Below are 11,952 nucleotides of genomic sequence, written 5' to 3'. Positions count from 1 at the left end.
TTTCAATAAAAAAAATAAATTTAAATTATTATTATTATTATTTTTAATTACAACTCTCAAATCTCATATTTATAATAATTTAATTTTTTTTTTTATTTATTTTTATTTTAAAAATCTCCCACGAAGGCACGAGTCACCCTCTGTTTGGAAGGAGGTGAGTAAAGGGGAAGAAAAGGGAAATATGGGTAAACAAAATTTTTATACTTGTTTGGGAGAGAGTGAGCCATGAAAGGGAAGGGGAAGGGGAGAGAAGGATAAAGCTTCCCCTTGCATGCTCGAGAATCAGCGAAATTCCTTACACCCTAAATTGGGGTGTAAGGAAGGGTAAGGAAAAATTATCCTAATTTTATCTTTATTTATATTTTCACATGCAGATTTATTAAAAAAATAAGAAGATATTTTTGTAAATTTGTATATTTAACTTTCATTTTCATCCCTTTAAATTTTCCCTTCCTTTTAAATAAGGGCAAGATAAATATATTACTTTCCCTCTCTTCTCCTCTCTTCCTCCTTCTATCCCTTTCCGTTAATAAATTTTATCTCACCCCATCCAAACAGAGGGTGAATGGGAGATAGGGAGATAGCTCTAAGAAAATCTCCGGTTTAAAAAGCTGACTAGCTCCAGAAATCTGGTCCTTCCTCATCATTACCCGCTTCCTTCCCAGTTTTCGATACAAGTAATCGTGACAAATCACCTTTTTCCTCCTTTCTCTCTTCGCCGTCGCTCTGACCTCTGAAGCGGAGTGAGTTGAGAATGATGCCAAACAAGAAACGCAAAAGATGTTCAGTGATCAGGAAGCCACACTTCTTCAAAGTGCTCGTTGGAGACTTCGCGCACCGGCTGGCAAGACGCCTATCTGTTGCACTTCGAGTTTGTTTAATTTGCTCCTCGTCGTGCAGTCTTACTATCGAGCTAGTGTCTTCTGATTCCTTCTCCATTTGATTATTTGCAGGAGATCCCCCAAAATTTCATGAAGAATATTTCAGACCAGGAGTCCAGAGTGGCCGTCCTTCACGGCCCTGGCGGAGGCAACTGGCAAGTTGAAGTATGTTCTACAGGACAAGAAGCTACGCTATTGCTCGGCCCCGGGTGGCACAGTTTTGTGAAGGACCACTCCCTCGAGGAGTTCCAGTTCTTGGTATTCCGATACGATGGCGAAATGCATTTCACAGTGTTGGTCTTCGGCATGAATGGGTGCGAGAGGACGGATCTGTTTGCAAGGAAATCTCCATTGGAAGGTATGTAAGTGTAACAAGAGTAGAATGTTGAAGAAACACATATAATGCCTACCATCTGCAGTTGTAGGTGACAGTGTCAAAGTTACAACTAAGGATGATCATGAAAGCACAGATGTCGAGATCGAGAAATCAACTAATGTTTCGGCCAGAAGAGTAGTGACAGAAGAAGAAAGATCGAGAGCACAGAAAGCTGCCAACTCTTTCACCTCTCCGCATCCGTATTGCGTCAAAAGAATGAACGCAAGAAATGTCTACGGGAATGCTGCGTTGGTGAGTTCATCATACACTACAATCATTCTTGTATGATAAAGATCTTGCAAATAAATTCTAAGAACTATACAATCCTACAGAAATGTTGCCATGACTTTTTTTTGGTTGTTGATTCATTCAAAAATGAATGCAGAGGCTTCCTGCTCGTTTTTCTCGTGTTCATTTGCTTTGGACGCGAATGAAGATTGTTCTTAGAGACCCAAATGGTAAGGCATGGGTGGTCACATTCATTCCGAGTTGGAAGAATGCGGATATTTTTTCCGCAGGGTGGGCAGCCTTTGCCCGCGGCAACAACCTTGAAGAAGGAGATTACTGTGTCTTCGAACTCGTCAAACAGACTGAGATGCAGGTGCACATCTTCAGAGCGACTCAGCGCGTCTTCCCAATCAGTGGGAAGCGAAAGATGGTCGATCCTCGACCTTGAAAGGGAAGAACCTAAACCAATATAGGTTTGTGATGTTTCTCGAAGGCTCTCTGTCTGTTTAAGTAATTTTTTGTTTGATGATGATGTAAATATCAGTTTAGGATTAAGAAGTTTAAGGTGGGAGATCGAAGATCCTTTTGCCAAAGGACATCTGAAACTCTTTTATGTAAGATATGACTCTTTGTATACTAACAAGTCCATTTTGTGTTATTAGCTGAAAATCATATATTTGTTCACATCATAATTAAGACCGTAAAACTTCGAATGTGGTCCAAAAAAAAACTTAGTCTCAATGGAAATCTCCTTCTTCACCCTCTTATTTTGTTTAAACCAACGGCAAAGTACTCAATGTGAATGAATGTACTTTACAGGTTTTGAACACTCCAATTCATTTCAAATTATGAACTACATATGTTGTCTGACCTAGCAAGAAGTAATGTACTTGCCTTTCCAACTCCTACCATTCTCCCACCTTTCTTGGCCATGGAGGAAAGAAGACTTTTGAACTAAGGGAATAAAGATTACTTTCCTTGTTTGCATCTCCTACTTCATCACTTAAAACCAAGACAACTCCCTTGTGTTCTACATTCAAGTTTCAGAGATCATTTTCCTTGGTGATTTATCTCAGCTAAAAGATGGGTGTTCTTATGACAATGGCAAAGCATACTAATGCTTTGATTGGGTCAGCAACATCTAATCCTACTTTTATCTCTACAAATTAAGATTGGTTTTTGCCATTCAATTACCTGAAACTGTCCTTTTGATCTATGTGTTTATATCAGCCCGGCAGTGTTACTGATTTACCCCTTGTAAGTAGCAGTGATTCCTGTGACTTTGTTAGTTTTCTTTCACAAGATTTACAAAGACACACAATAACTCAGATATGCATCCACGCGCGCGATCGAGAGCCCTTCTCCTGTCGATGACCAGCAATGGCTGACTTACTGGGTTCTCTATTCATTGATCACCCTGTTTGAGCTCTCATTCTGGAAAGTATTGCAGTGGTAAGAAATTGATCCAGTGGTTCCCAATTGTGGTTTAGTGTTTCATGTTCGGATAACGGAGATATCGAACCTATTGCAGGTTCCCTCTTTGGCCATACATGAAGCTGGTGTTTGGCTTTTGGTTAGTGTTCCCTGCATTCAATGGGGCAGCCTACATCTACGAGAAATACGTCCGGAGTTATGTGAAGCAATATGTCGACTGGAATTATCCTGAGAAGCAGAGGAGACTGATGCAACTGCTGAGTCTTGATGCACGGAAATCGGTGGAACGGTACATCGATCGATATGGACAGGAAGCTTTCAGAAGGGTCATAGAAAACGTAAGGAATTTTTCAGAATAATTTGGTCTCTTCTATCTGTGAACTTACTTGGAGATCTCTTCCAAATGTAGGCTGAAAAGGAAGCAAGGAGTCATTGAGAAGTTCAAGTTGGGAAAGGATTCTGGTTCGACATCTTCATCAAGTCTGGTTTCCATTCATCAGCAATATATACATATGAATATTTCTTGTCGAAATGTGCAGATAAAAGATTGGCTAAATCTCTTCTAATACGCAATGTCAAACGCACCTTGTGTAAAGTAGTCCAAGAGGGATTGATAATGACTTGGGAGATGAAAGTAGTATCTTGGATGTCAATATAAGATTATTTAAAATATATTATATTGTCTAAAAATAATAATTTTATAAGATACCGGAGTGTTAGCTGCTAGATCAATAGGCTTCGTGTCAAATTGGTTTCTCGTCGCATTCAACACCACCGAAATCTCGCCTGAATCTTAATCAAAGCGGTTCGATTTCGTCTCTGTATACATAAAAGAAGCTGACGTAACCACGATTCAGTAAAATGGAAGAGTGCAGGTGAAGGCTCTGTTCGGCGTTTCTATAAATGCCCAGTGTTTCCTTCGCCAGAACCGCGCCTAGATAATTAGCCGGCCATGTCGGAGGAGTTCGAGGAGTCCGACATCCTCTGGCCAGACGGCGACGACGAGGGCGCGACGGCGAAGCCGGCATGGAGCGAGGAACGGCCACCTCGGCGGCAGACACTGGTTCAGAGAGCCCGAGCCAGTCGTTCTGATTGGGCACCTTCGTCAGCTTATCGCAGTAATCACAGCGGCGGCGACGGTGAAGGGAAGAGAAGGAGCACGGGGAGCAGGCCCATAATCCCCCCGCACGTCATCGTCGCGCAGAGGAATCGCGGCGGCGATGGCACGGCGTGCTCGGTGCTCGTCGGCAACGGGAGGAAGCTCGCCGGGTGGGATCTCCGGCGGTTCAGGACGTTCGTTCTGCGGATGACGGGGTACGTGGAGGGAAGTGCCCATAAATAATTCCATGCGAGAAATGATCTTAGTATCAAAAGCGGATTGATTATATGTGATTTATATATAAAGAAAGAGATGAAATTTTATGGAAATAAATGCATGAAATTAAATAACTGGATTGGTTAACTGATTAGCAATGATCATTATTCTGCGAACAGTTAGTAATAGCTTGAAAGAGTTCCAAAAGTCTCTCTCATTATTCTGAGTTAATTGCTGCCAAAGTTTGGAGCCTTGGGATCGAAGGAACAAAAGCCTTCAAGTCATGTTCACAGTTAATTACACTTGAATTTTCAACTATAAACAGAAACGGTTCACCAGACTCCTCCGACTCGACTGCCCGACTCCTTCGATGTAGTTCATTAAACTCTTCCGATATGTGGTTACTATACTCCTCTAACTCGGTTGTCCGACTCATCCGATGCGGGCCACTAGACTCGTCTGATTAGATCAATCCAACTCCTCTAATTTGGCCAACTTGTCTATTCCAACTTGGTTAATCATCGCATCGACTCGGTTATCAGGTTCGTCAGTTTAGGCACCCTTGATTGGTCCCATATTTTATGTGATTTACTGGACCACTTTCTTTTGAAGAGCTTGGGTAATATCTCCAATTGAAGTATATTCCTTTGGTGAATAGCCAAATCAAACATTTTTGCTTGAATTTAAAAATGCACCATCTTAATTGGTTAGACATTTAAAAATCTGAGTTCCAAGTTTAACTAATTAATAAATAATTATTTTTAATAAATCATTGATCTAAAAATATTAGGATGATAAACTATTTATTGTGAGAATTTCTCAATTTATCCTAATTACTAGTGAGAAATTTTTATAAGATCCAACAAATCACATCTAAAATTAATATGCGTAAATTAAATATCTGATATCATTTTTTAAAAAAAAAAATCATTTCCCAATCAAATGTGAAGGATTGTTTTCAAAATAAAATGGATATTTTAATTTATGATACTTATCATTAAATTAAATGCACTTTATCTTTTATCCTACTTATCGACTAAAATATTAATACTTGTCTTTATGTTGTATACCTTATATTTAGCATGATATTTCATAGTAAATTAACCCATGTGATAATAAAAAATTGATTTACGATAGCTAATTAGGCTAACCGTTAAATTGCAAAACCAAAATAGAATAATTATTGTGCAAACATTTAAAGTAAAATAATAATAAATTTAAATGGAGAAAAATACTATAAAAGAAAGTAAAAACTGAGTTTAACCTTAAATCAAAGGACTTAACCAAGTTTTTACAAGGCTAATGTATTGTTGTGTATCACCAATAAAGGCTTTTAGTAATATCTGAGACGACATTATTACACCTTATTGACTTTATTTATTTATTTCTTTCTAGTAAATTTATCGATTATGATTTTATTATTAATATATTATTAGTTACATGCGGGCTGCTTAGCATTGATGCAACAATAAAGTTTTTTTAATGAAGGCAAATTGTATTAATGTTTGATTAAAGATTCAAAGGAGCACTTAAAAATTTAAAGACATACATTTTAACCTTTCTAAATATCTTCTAAATATTTGGTACATCCCTTTTTTTGACATCGATTTCAGATTTTCCAAATTAAATAGATCATACAAGATACACCCACTGTCGGAACGTCTCTAACAAAGCTGTTGCTGTCCCAAAATTGTACCAAATATGTAGTCAACTTTGAGCCCTGCCTTATAGAGGTTTAATTATGGAACACATGAAGAAAAGGTGGTCCACCATCTCGTCTACCTGCTGGCACAATGGATAGGTTTTGTAGTTTATATGCAACAATCTGTCCTTAGTGTGCCCTTTGCCATTTGCGGGTTGCCACATGACGAACGTGTGCTTCAGCATGCTGTAAGGCTTCCATATAACCGTTGCCCATGCCTTCCTACTGCCCTACGACTTGAAGAAGTCATATGCAGTACCTCCATGCCACAATTCTAGATCGAACCATGGGCCCATCATTGCCATTGCTTGCTTAGCAGAATTAGCTCCCTTTGGATTGTTAGGTGGATTTGGATTAGTTTCTTTATGGGGGCTATTGAATGGTGTCGCTTGTCACTCCCATGTGTCGGTGCGTTGGAGGTATTGGTGGTGAACCATCGCACCTAAAGGAAGTCCTTTCACTGGATGTTCCATAGGACTTGGCTAGCAATGCAGAATTTTATGTCTTGAGATCACATAGGATGTATTTTCCTTTGTCCTTTTCCAAGCACATAGTGGCCCAAGAGATGGGCGGATGCTTGGTGGACCATATAAAGGAGAGACATATAATATATATCTTATTTATCAACGCATAAGGGATTGGTAAGATAGAAACCCAAAAGCATTCGATACATTGGAGCACCATCTTCACTAATTCGAGCTTGCCAGCATATGATAAAGTTTACTTGGGAAATGACGCAAGTTTCTATAGGATATCCTCCATCAAAGAACCATAATTGTTGGTCCTCAACTTCTTTGCCACAAGGGGAATGCCCAAGTATTTGAACGGAAAAGAACCTCTAAAAAAAACCTATGATTTCCAACAGTCTACTTGCTATGCAGTCATCAATTCCAGCCATGAACATATTGGATTTGCTGAGGTTAGGATGTAGCTTTGTAACCAATCCAAATTAACTCAAACAATCCACAAGCAAGCTGATTGTTGGTTCATCGACCCTAGTGAAGAGTAAGAGATCATCCACATATGATAGGTGAGTGATGTGGATGTCATTGCACAAAGGATGATAATGAAAGGCTAGTTTTATAGCAATAGATCTGAGCATCCTTGAGAACACCTCTAAACATAATCCGAAGAAGAAGAGTGATAGTGGATCACCTTGCCTCAAGACCCTCTCCCTTGAAGAATCCAGGCATTATTGCTCCATTAATACCCACTGAGTAGGAGATGGTGGTTACACATTTTTCTATCCATGTGATGAATCTCTCTAAAAATCCAAACTGTCAGAGTGCAACAAGCAAAAACCACCACTATAATCGATGGAATCAAAAGCCTTTTGGTTCTCGGCCTTGAGTACACACCATTGTGAAGTCCTCTTTCATGTATACTTCCTCAAGAACTCTTGGGCAAGATGAATGTTCTTTACAATAGAACAGTCCTCAACATAAGTTGTTTGTGTCAGATCAATGATGTTGGTCATCACATCACACAACCTTCCCACCAAGATTTTGGAGGTGATCTTGTATAAGACAATGCAGCAAGTAATCAGTCTGTAGTCTCCCTTAATGTGTGATTCCACTTCAGAATTAACACGAAGAGAGTGTCATTCCATTGCTTGAGGAGTTGTCCTATTTCAAAAAATTTCTAGACTACTACGTAGACATCAGAATACACCATGGTCCAACCTGCCTTGAAGAAATTTGAGTTGTATCCATCCGGTCCTAGAGCCCGAACACTGCTAATGTCGAAGAAGTCTACACGTATGTCCTCGGAAGAAATTGGAACGACCAAACCTTGCCGTTGGATCTCTATAAGCATCGACCCATCAAGTTGTATGTTGTTGTCCAATAACATACACCCCCTCCTTGTGCTCAACAACCTCTTAAAGTCTGATATGAATTCCTCCTCAACTTCAAGTATGCTAGTGGTTTTCTCCTTGGACATTTTGGTGATTATTACCAATGACATTTTGCTTGTTATTTCTCTTGACCAGATTGTGGAAAAACTTATTGCACCGGTCAGATTGCTTGAGATATGCACATTTGACCTTTTGTTGATAAAATGATCATTCTACCTCTACTAGTCTGGTTGTCGTTGACCTTAAGCTATTGTAGTGTTCTAGTATGGGATCCTCTACAAGTATTTTCTATTGGGCAGTCTCTAGTTTAGCCACAACTCACTTTTCCTTCTCCCAAATGTGTTAGAAATGCAATCTGTTAAGGTTTCGCATCTACGGTTTGAGTTTGACTAGTTTCTATTTGAGGCAGAATTGAGTTGTCCCTATGATTGGCTCCTCCCATGATTCCTCAAGCAGACTATGGAAGCCCTCATGCAATGTCCACATATTGTGGAACTTGAAAGACAATAGCTTGGGTTGTTCTCTACACAACAGTAAGACAATGCAACAATAATGATCCAAAAGGCAGCCCGTGCGGAAGAAATTCTGCATAACTTTCATAGTCTTTAAGGAGCCACTACGTGTTGATAAATGTCAGATCAAATTTACTTAGAACTGAGCCATTAGTCCACGTTAGCTGACAACCAATTGACTGAAGGTCCACCAAGTTGCATTGTTGCCCTCTCACTGTTAGGTCATTGATTTCATAGTGCATGACTAGCATGTCACCTTCTTTGTCTTGAGCTATCATCAAGGTATTAAAGTCACTAATTACCATCTAATGCTCTATCATATCCTGTTCTATATAAGTGAGAGATGCATAAAGGCCTCTTCATCACAACACTGTAGTCCATAGATAAATGCCACCAAGATGCTTCTTGTAGTGACTTTGTAGCTAACCCGACAGTAAATGAGTTGCTCTTCAGTCCGGAAGATGGCTAAGTCCACAAGATCTAACTTCCAAAGTAGTAAGATTCATCCATGATTAGAGAATTGAAAGTTATGCCCAATTCCCATACATGGAAATCATAGTTGGAGGGAGTTATTGGCGTATTCCTCTGATAGTTTGGTCTCTATCAATCCCAATACGGCAAGCCAATGACTATAAAGGAGGTGTTGGACTCCCTTCTACTTTGGAGCTTGTGGAAGTCCCCTAACATTTTACCTAGCAATCTTCATGTTTTATTGCAGACACTGCTTGTCTGCTGTCCTCTTGCTGCCTCCTTCCATGTGTCCATATTTAGCACACCCTGGTGCTGCACATTCTCCTGTCCACTATGTTGTGTGTTGTCTCCGTTTTGCTATGAACTAGTGTGAGGGTTGCCTCTGCTCTCTGTATTATCTTGCACATTCATGGAGTCATTATCTCCGCTTTGTGTGCCACTGCCATCGCTCTTGGCTCCGATGCCTTCGCACTGTGTGCTACCTCCTTGTGCGGATTGTAAGCCGTTGCCTCTGCTTGGTGTGCCATTGCCTCTGCCCTCTGCACTAGCCTACTTGGGCGGTGAGGTGCTGCCACCGCTCTATGTCATTGCCCCCACACTCCACATCTGCTTGCTTAGACGACATTGTTAGTTCCACTCTGTGCTCCACTCTGCTCTAGGCTAACGCCACTCTTTGCACCATTTTGCTTAGATGGAGAGTTGCTAGCACCACTCTCCACTTTACTCTGGCTTACCTCCACACTCTGTACCAGACATTGGATCATGTGTCCCATGGCTCTGCCTGCGCATGGCTGCTGCATTGCTATCACTGCTCTCTGCTATGCTCTCAACACTAGGCACATGATCCTGTGGCCCGCGGTATTACCTAATCTTCTATGTATAACTCTGCCCTTGCACGACCTCTGCACTCCTTCATTTGCATGATCTTGATCGTCGATTGCCCTATGTGGGCTATCCTATGGCCTATGGTGGGTTCTATTGCACAGTCTAATAGTTTTCCTTATAGTGACCAATGCACCGACAACCTTTATAAAATTTTAGCATTGTCTCAAACTTAACCTCCAATTTTACTTGTGCTCCCGTTGGAAGAGTGATCGACACATGTCAATCTACGTTCCCTCCATATCAACCTTGATCAGTAGTCCTGAGTAAGCTACATGTTCCCTAGTTTGGGTCAACTTATCTGTGTACAATGACTGCCCAATTTCCAAGCCCATTGACCTTGTGATTAGGAGTTTGAGTCGCAAGAATAACTTCTTGTAATATTGGATAAGGCTGCATACAATAAATCCAATGTGATTTTACCCTTCTTTGGGACCCGCATTCTCAGAAACTTCGTGCACAGTACTGGTGCAAGGAGCACCAGATGATCGAATCTGAGTTTTGATAATGGCAAAGAGTTCTAAGTTAAGTATTATTATTGTTCTAACAAGGTTGACCGAGTGTGCAGGAAAATCCTAGTTGAGGCTAGGCAAAGAAGTCATAGTGGACATTAGGTAGGTGGAAAGTCCTAGCTGCAGTTAGGCAATGGAGTTCTGGTCCCGAGGACTGGCAAAGTCTTGGCAGGTCGAGGACGTCGGATGAAATCCTAGGGTTGTAGACATTAGGTGGAAGTCTTGGGGGTTGCGAATACCAGTGAAAAGACTGAACAGGTCGAGGTTCAGACGTTCAGCAGAAAATCCTGAGGTCTTGGATGCTGAGAAAAAGTCCAAATGATCTAGAGGACTGGTTTAGCAAAAGGTAAACTCTCTTGAGAGGAGTAGGTGAGGACGTGTTCCTCGTTGAGGGAACAGTAACCGTTGGTTCAACCTACGATTTCATGGAAAATCTGAAAGTCAGAACCAGACAGTCCAGAGCTTGTTAAATTAATCATATTTTATTATGCTAACTCTGTTTTGTAGGTTAAATATGTTTATGTTAGAGTAACATATTTTTAAAGGATAAAAACTAATGCGAAGTTTCAGGTGAACAGTGCCCAAGGTACCTCCTGTGCTGCTGGAGGCGTCTCAGACACCTTGTCCGAAGACCTCATGCGGAAAGGCACTAAGGCACCTTCCATGTAGCTGGAGTCATCATGGAACTTGACACAGAGGTTCCCTCGCATGTATAAACCTTGGGGATAAGGTTTTTATCATGGGGAGGCACCCTGGAGCGCATGGAAGGCACACTGGAGTATTGGAGGCACCTTGGATCTCTTGGAAGGCGACTTTAGAGCGATAAACAACACAGTTCGCGTAGCTTATCGCAATTGAAGCACAGGGGATGATTTTTATAGGTGGAGGCACCTCATAGACTACTGGAGGTGCCCTCAATGCCTTATAAAAGAAATGTTCAAGAACAGAATAGGACACAACTCATTTTAAAGATCTCTCTCTTGCGCGCTACTTCAAAGACAACTTTACGAAGCTGTGACGCTGCTCCAACAACTACGCTTAACACTGGATCTATTTCTTTGTTAGTATATTTTACTTAATACAAAGTTATATCTTAATATTCTTGTAATATTTGAATTGATAGTGGATTGCTCAATGAAAGCGATCGACGATCGTGGACCTTAGAGTTGGAGTCATCAAATGCTCCAAACCAAGTAAAAGCAAACTTGTTAGCGTTGATTTTACTTCCGTTCTTTATTTATTCTACTGTATTTATTCTGCATTTTCTGGAAAATGTAAAAAAGCTACGAGCACTATTTACCTCCCCTTTAGCATTTTCAATCCTACAATTGGTATTAGAACGAGGCTACTTTAAATCAGTGAAACCACCGTTTAAGTATTTTTTTCATTATATTTTTGAGTTTTTCGGAGTCGATCGGAATCGGTGCTATCACCCCTTCTAATTATTTTTTTCAATCGAGTTTTTTGTTTCTCAAAGTTGGTACAAAACCGCTCGAGTTCTTTAATTTTTTTAATTCTTTTATCACGCACTACTAATCCAAGGCCAAGTCTTGGAACATTCGTCATTTTCTTTATTGTGTGCAAGATTTTTTTTATGACTCATCAAGACGGTTACAGTACTGTACGCCTGCCTCTTTTCTCCAGCGAGGACTTTTGATACTAGAAAGGCCGGAGAGTACCACCTAAAGATGCAAGTGGAGATGAATTATCATCCAGATCATGTTCACACTCCCCACCGAAGATGGGGTACTCATTCCCTGCGACAAATGGGACGCACCAACAAG

At 40.5% G+C, this 11,952-nt stretch overlaps 3 protein-coding genes across 5 annotated transcripts; all 3 read left to right on the top strand.

Annotated features, from left to right (window-relative positions):
• The first annotated feature begins 668 nt into the window (after positions 1–668).
• LOC121987248 (B3 domain-containing protein Os01g0723500-like) lies at positions 669–2,143 on the top strand. 2 transcript variants are annotated; one of them, XM_042541135.1, is made up of 4 exons: positions 669–844; positions 954–1,239; positions 1,301–1,509; positions 1,643–2,143. In XM_042541135.1, the coding sequence occupies exons 1-4, from the start codon at positions 755–757 to the stop codon at positions 1,931–1,933; spliced, it is 876 nt and encodes a 291-aa protein (XP_042397069.1). In that variant the 5' UTR covers positions 669–754; the 3' UTR covers positions 1,934–2,143. The 2 variants fall into 2 exon arrangements, with proteins under 2 accessions (XP_042397069.1, XP_042397068.1); XM_042541134.1 differs by having other exon boundaries at positions 669–871.
• A 367-nt stretch (positions 2,144–2,510) lies between these two features.
• LOC121987247 (HVA22-like protein f) lies at positions 2,511–3,591 on the top strand. Of its 2 annotated transcripts, XM_042541132.1 has the most exons (6): positions 2,529–2,615; positions 2,716–2,742; positions 2,815–2,937; positions 3,017–3,257; positions 3,329–3,381; positions 3,459–3,591. In XM_042541132.1, exons 1-5 carry the CDS (start codon positions 2,569–2,571, stop codon positions 3,353–3,355), a joined length of 465 nt encoding a protein of 154 aa, XP_042397066.1. In that variant the 5' UTR covers positions 2,529–2,568; the 3' UTR covers positions 3,356–3,381; positions 3,459–3,591. The 2 variants fall into 2 exon arrangements, with proteins under 2 accessions (XP_042397065.1, XP_042397066.1); XM_042541131.1 differs by having other exon boundaries at positions 2,511–2,615; positions 3,329–3,591.
• A 280-nt stretch (positions 3,592–3,871) lies between these two features.
• Positions 3,872–4,261, top strand: LOC121986512. Its single transcript, XM_042540482.1, has one exon. It carries the CDS (start codon positions 3,872–3,874, stop codon positions 4,259–4,261), a length of 390 nt encoding a protein of 129 aa, XP_042396416.1.
• Positions 4,262–11,952: the final 7,691 nt, after the last annotated feature.

Source organism: Zingiber officinale, chromosome 5B (genome assembly GCF_018446385.1).
Source record: "Zingiber officinale cultivar Zhangliang chromosome 5B, Zo_v1.1, whole genome shotgun sequence".
In the NCBI taxonomy this organism is placed as follows: domain Eukaryota; kingdom Viridiplantae; phylum Streptophyta; class Magnoliopsida; order Zingiberales; family Zingiberaceae; genus Zingiber; species Zingiber officinale.
Note: the sequence above shows the minus strand (reverse complement) of the source record. Positions and strands in the feature narration are given on the sequence as shown.

Coding starts and splice junctions, on each gene's coding strand:
- LOC121987248 (XM_042541134.1), top strand. CDS start 755: ATGATGCCAAACAAGAAACGCAAAAGATGTTCAGTGATCAGGAAGCCA. Junction 872..953: donor GCCTATCTGTTGCACTTCGA/GTTTGTTTAATT, acceptor GATTATTTGCAG/GAGATCCCCCAAAATTTCAT. Junction 1,240..1,300: donor AAGGAAATCTCCATTGGAAG/GTATGTAAGTGT, acceptor TACCATCTGCAG/TTGTAGGTGACAGTGTCAAA.
- LOC121986512 (XM_042540482.1), top strand. CDS start 3,872: ATGTCGGAGGAGTTCGAGGAGTCCGACATCCTCTGGCCAGACGGCGAC.
- LOC121987247 (XM_042541131.1), top strand. CDS start 2,569: ATGGGTGTTCTTATGACAATGGCAAAGCATACTAATGCTTTGATTGG. Junction 2,616..2,715: donor CATACTAATGCTTTGATTGG/GTCAGCAACATC, acceptor TGTTTATATCAG/CCCGGCAGTGTTACTGATTT. Junction 2,743..2,814: donor GTGTTACTGATTTACCCCTT/GTAAGTAGCAGT, acceptor ACAATAACTCAG/ATATGCATCCACGCGCGCGA.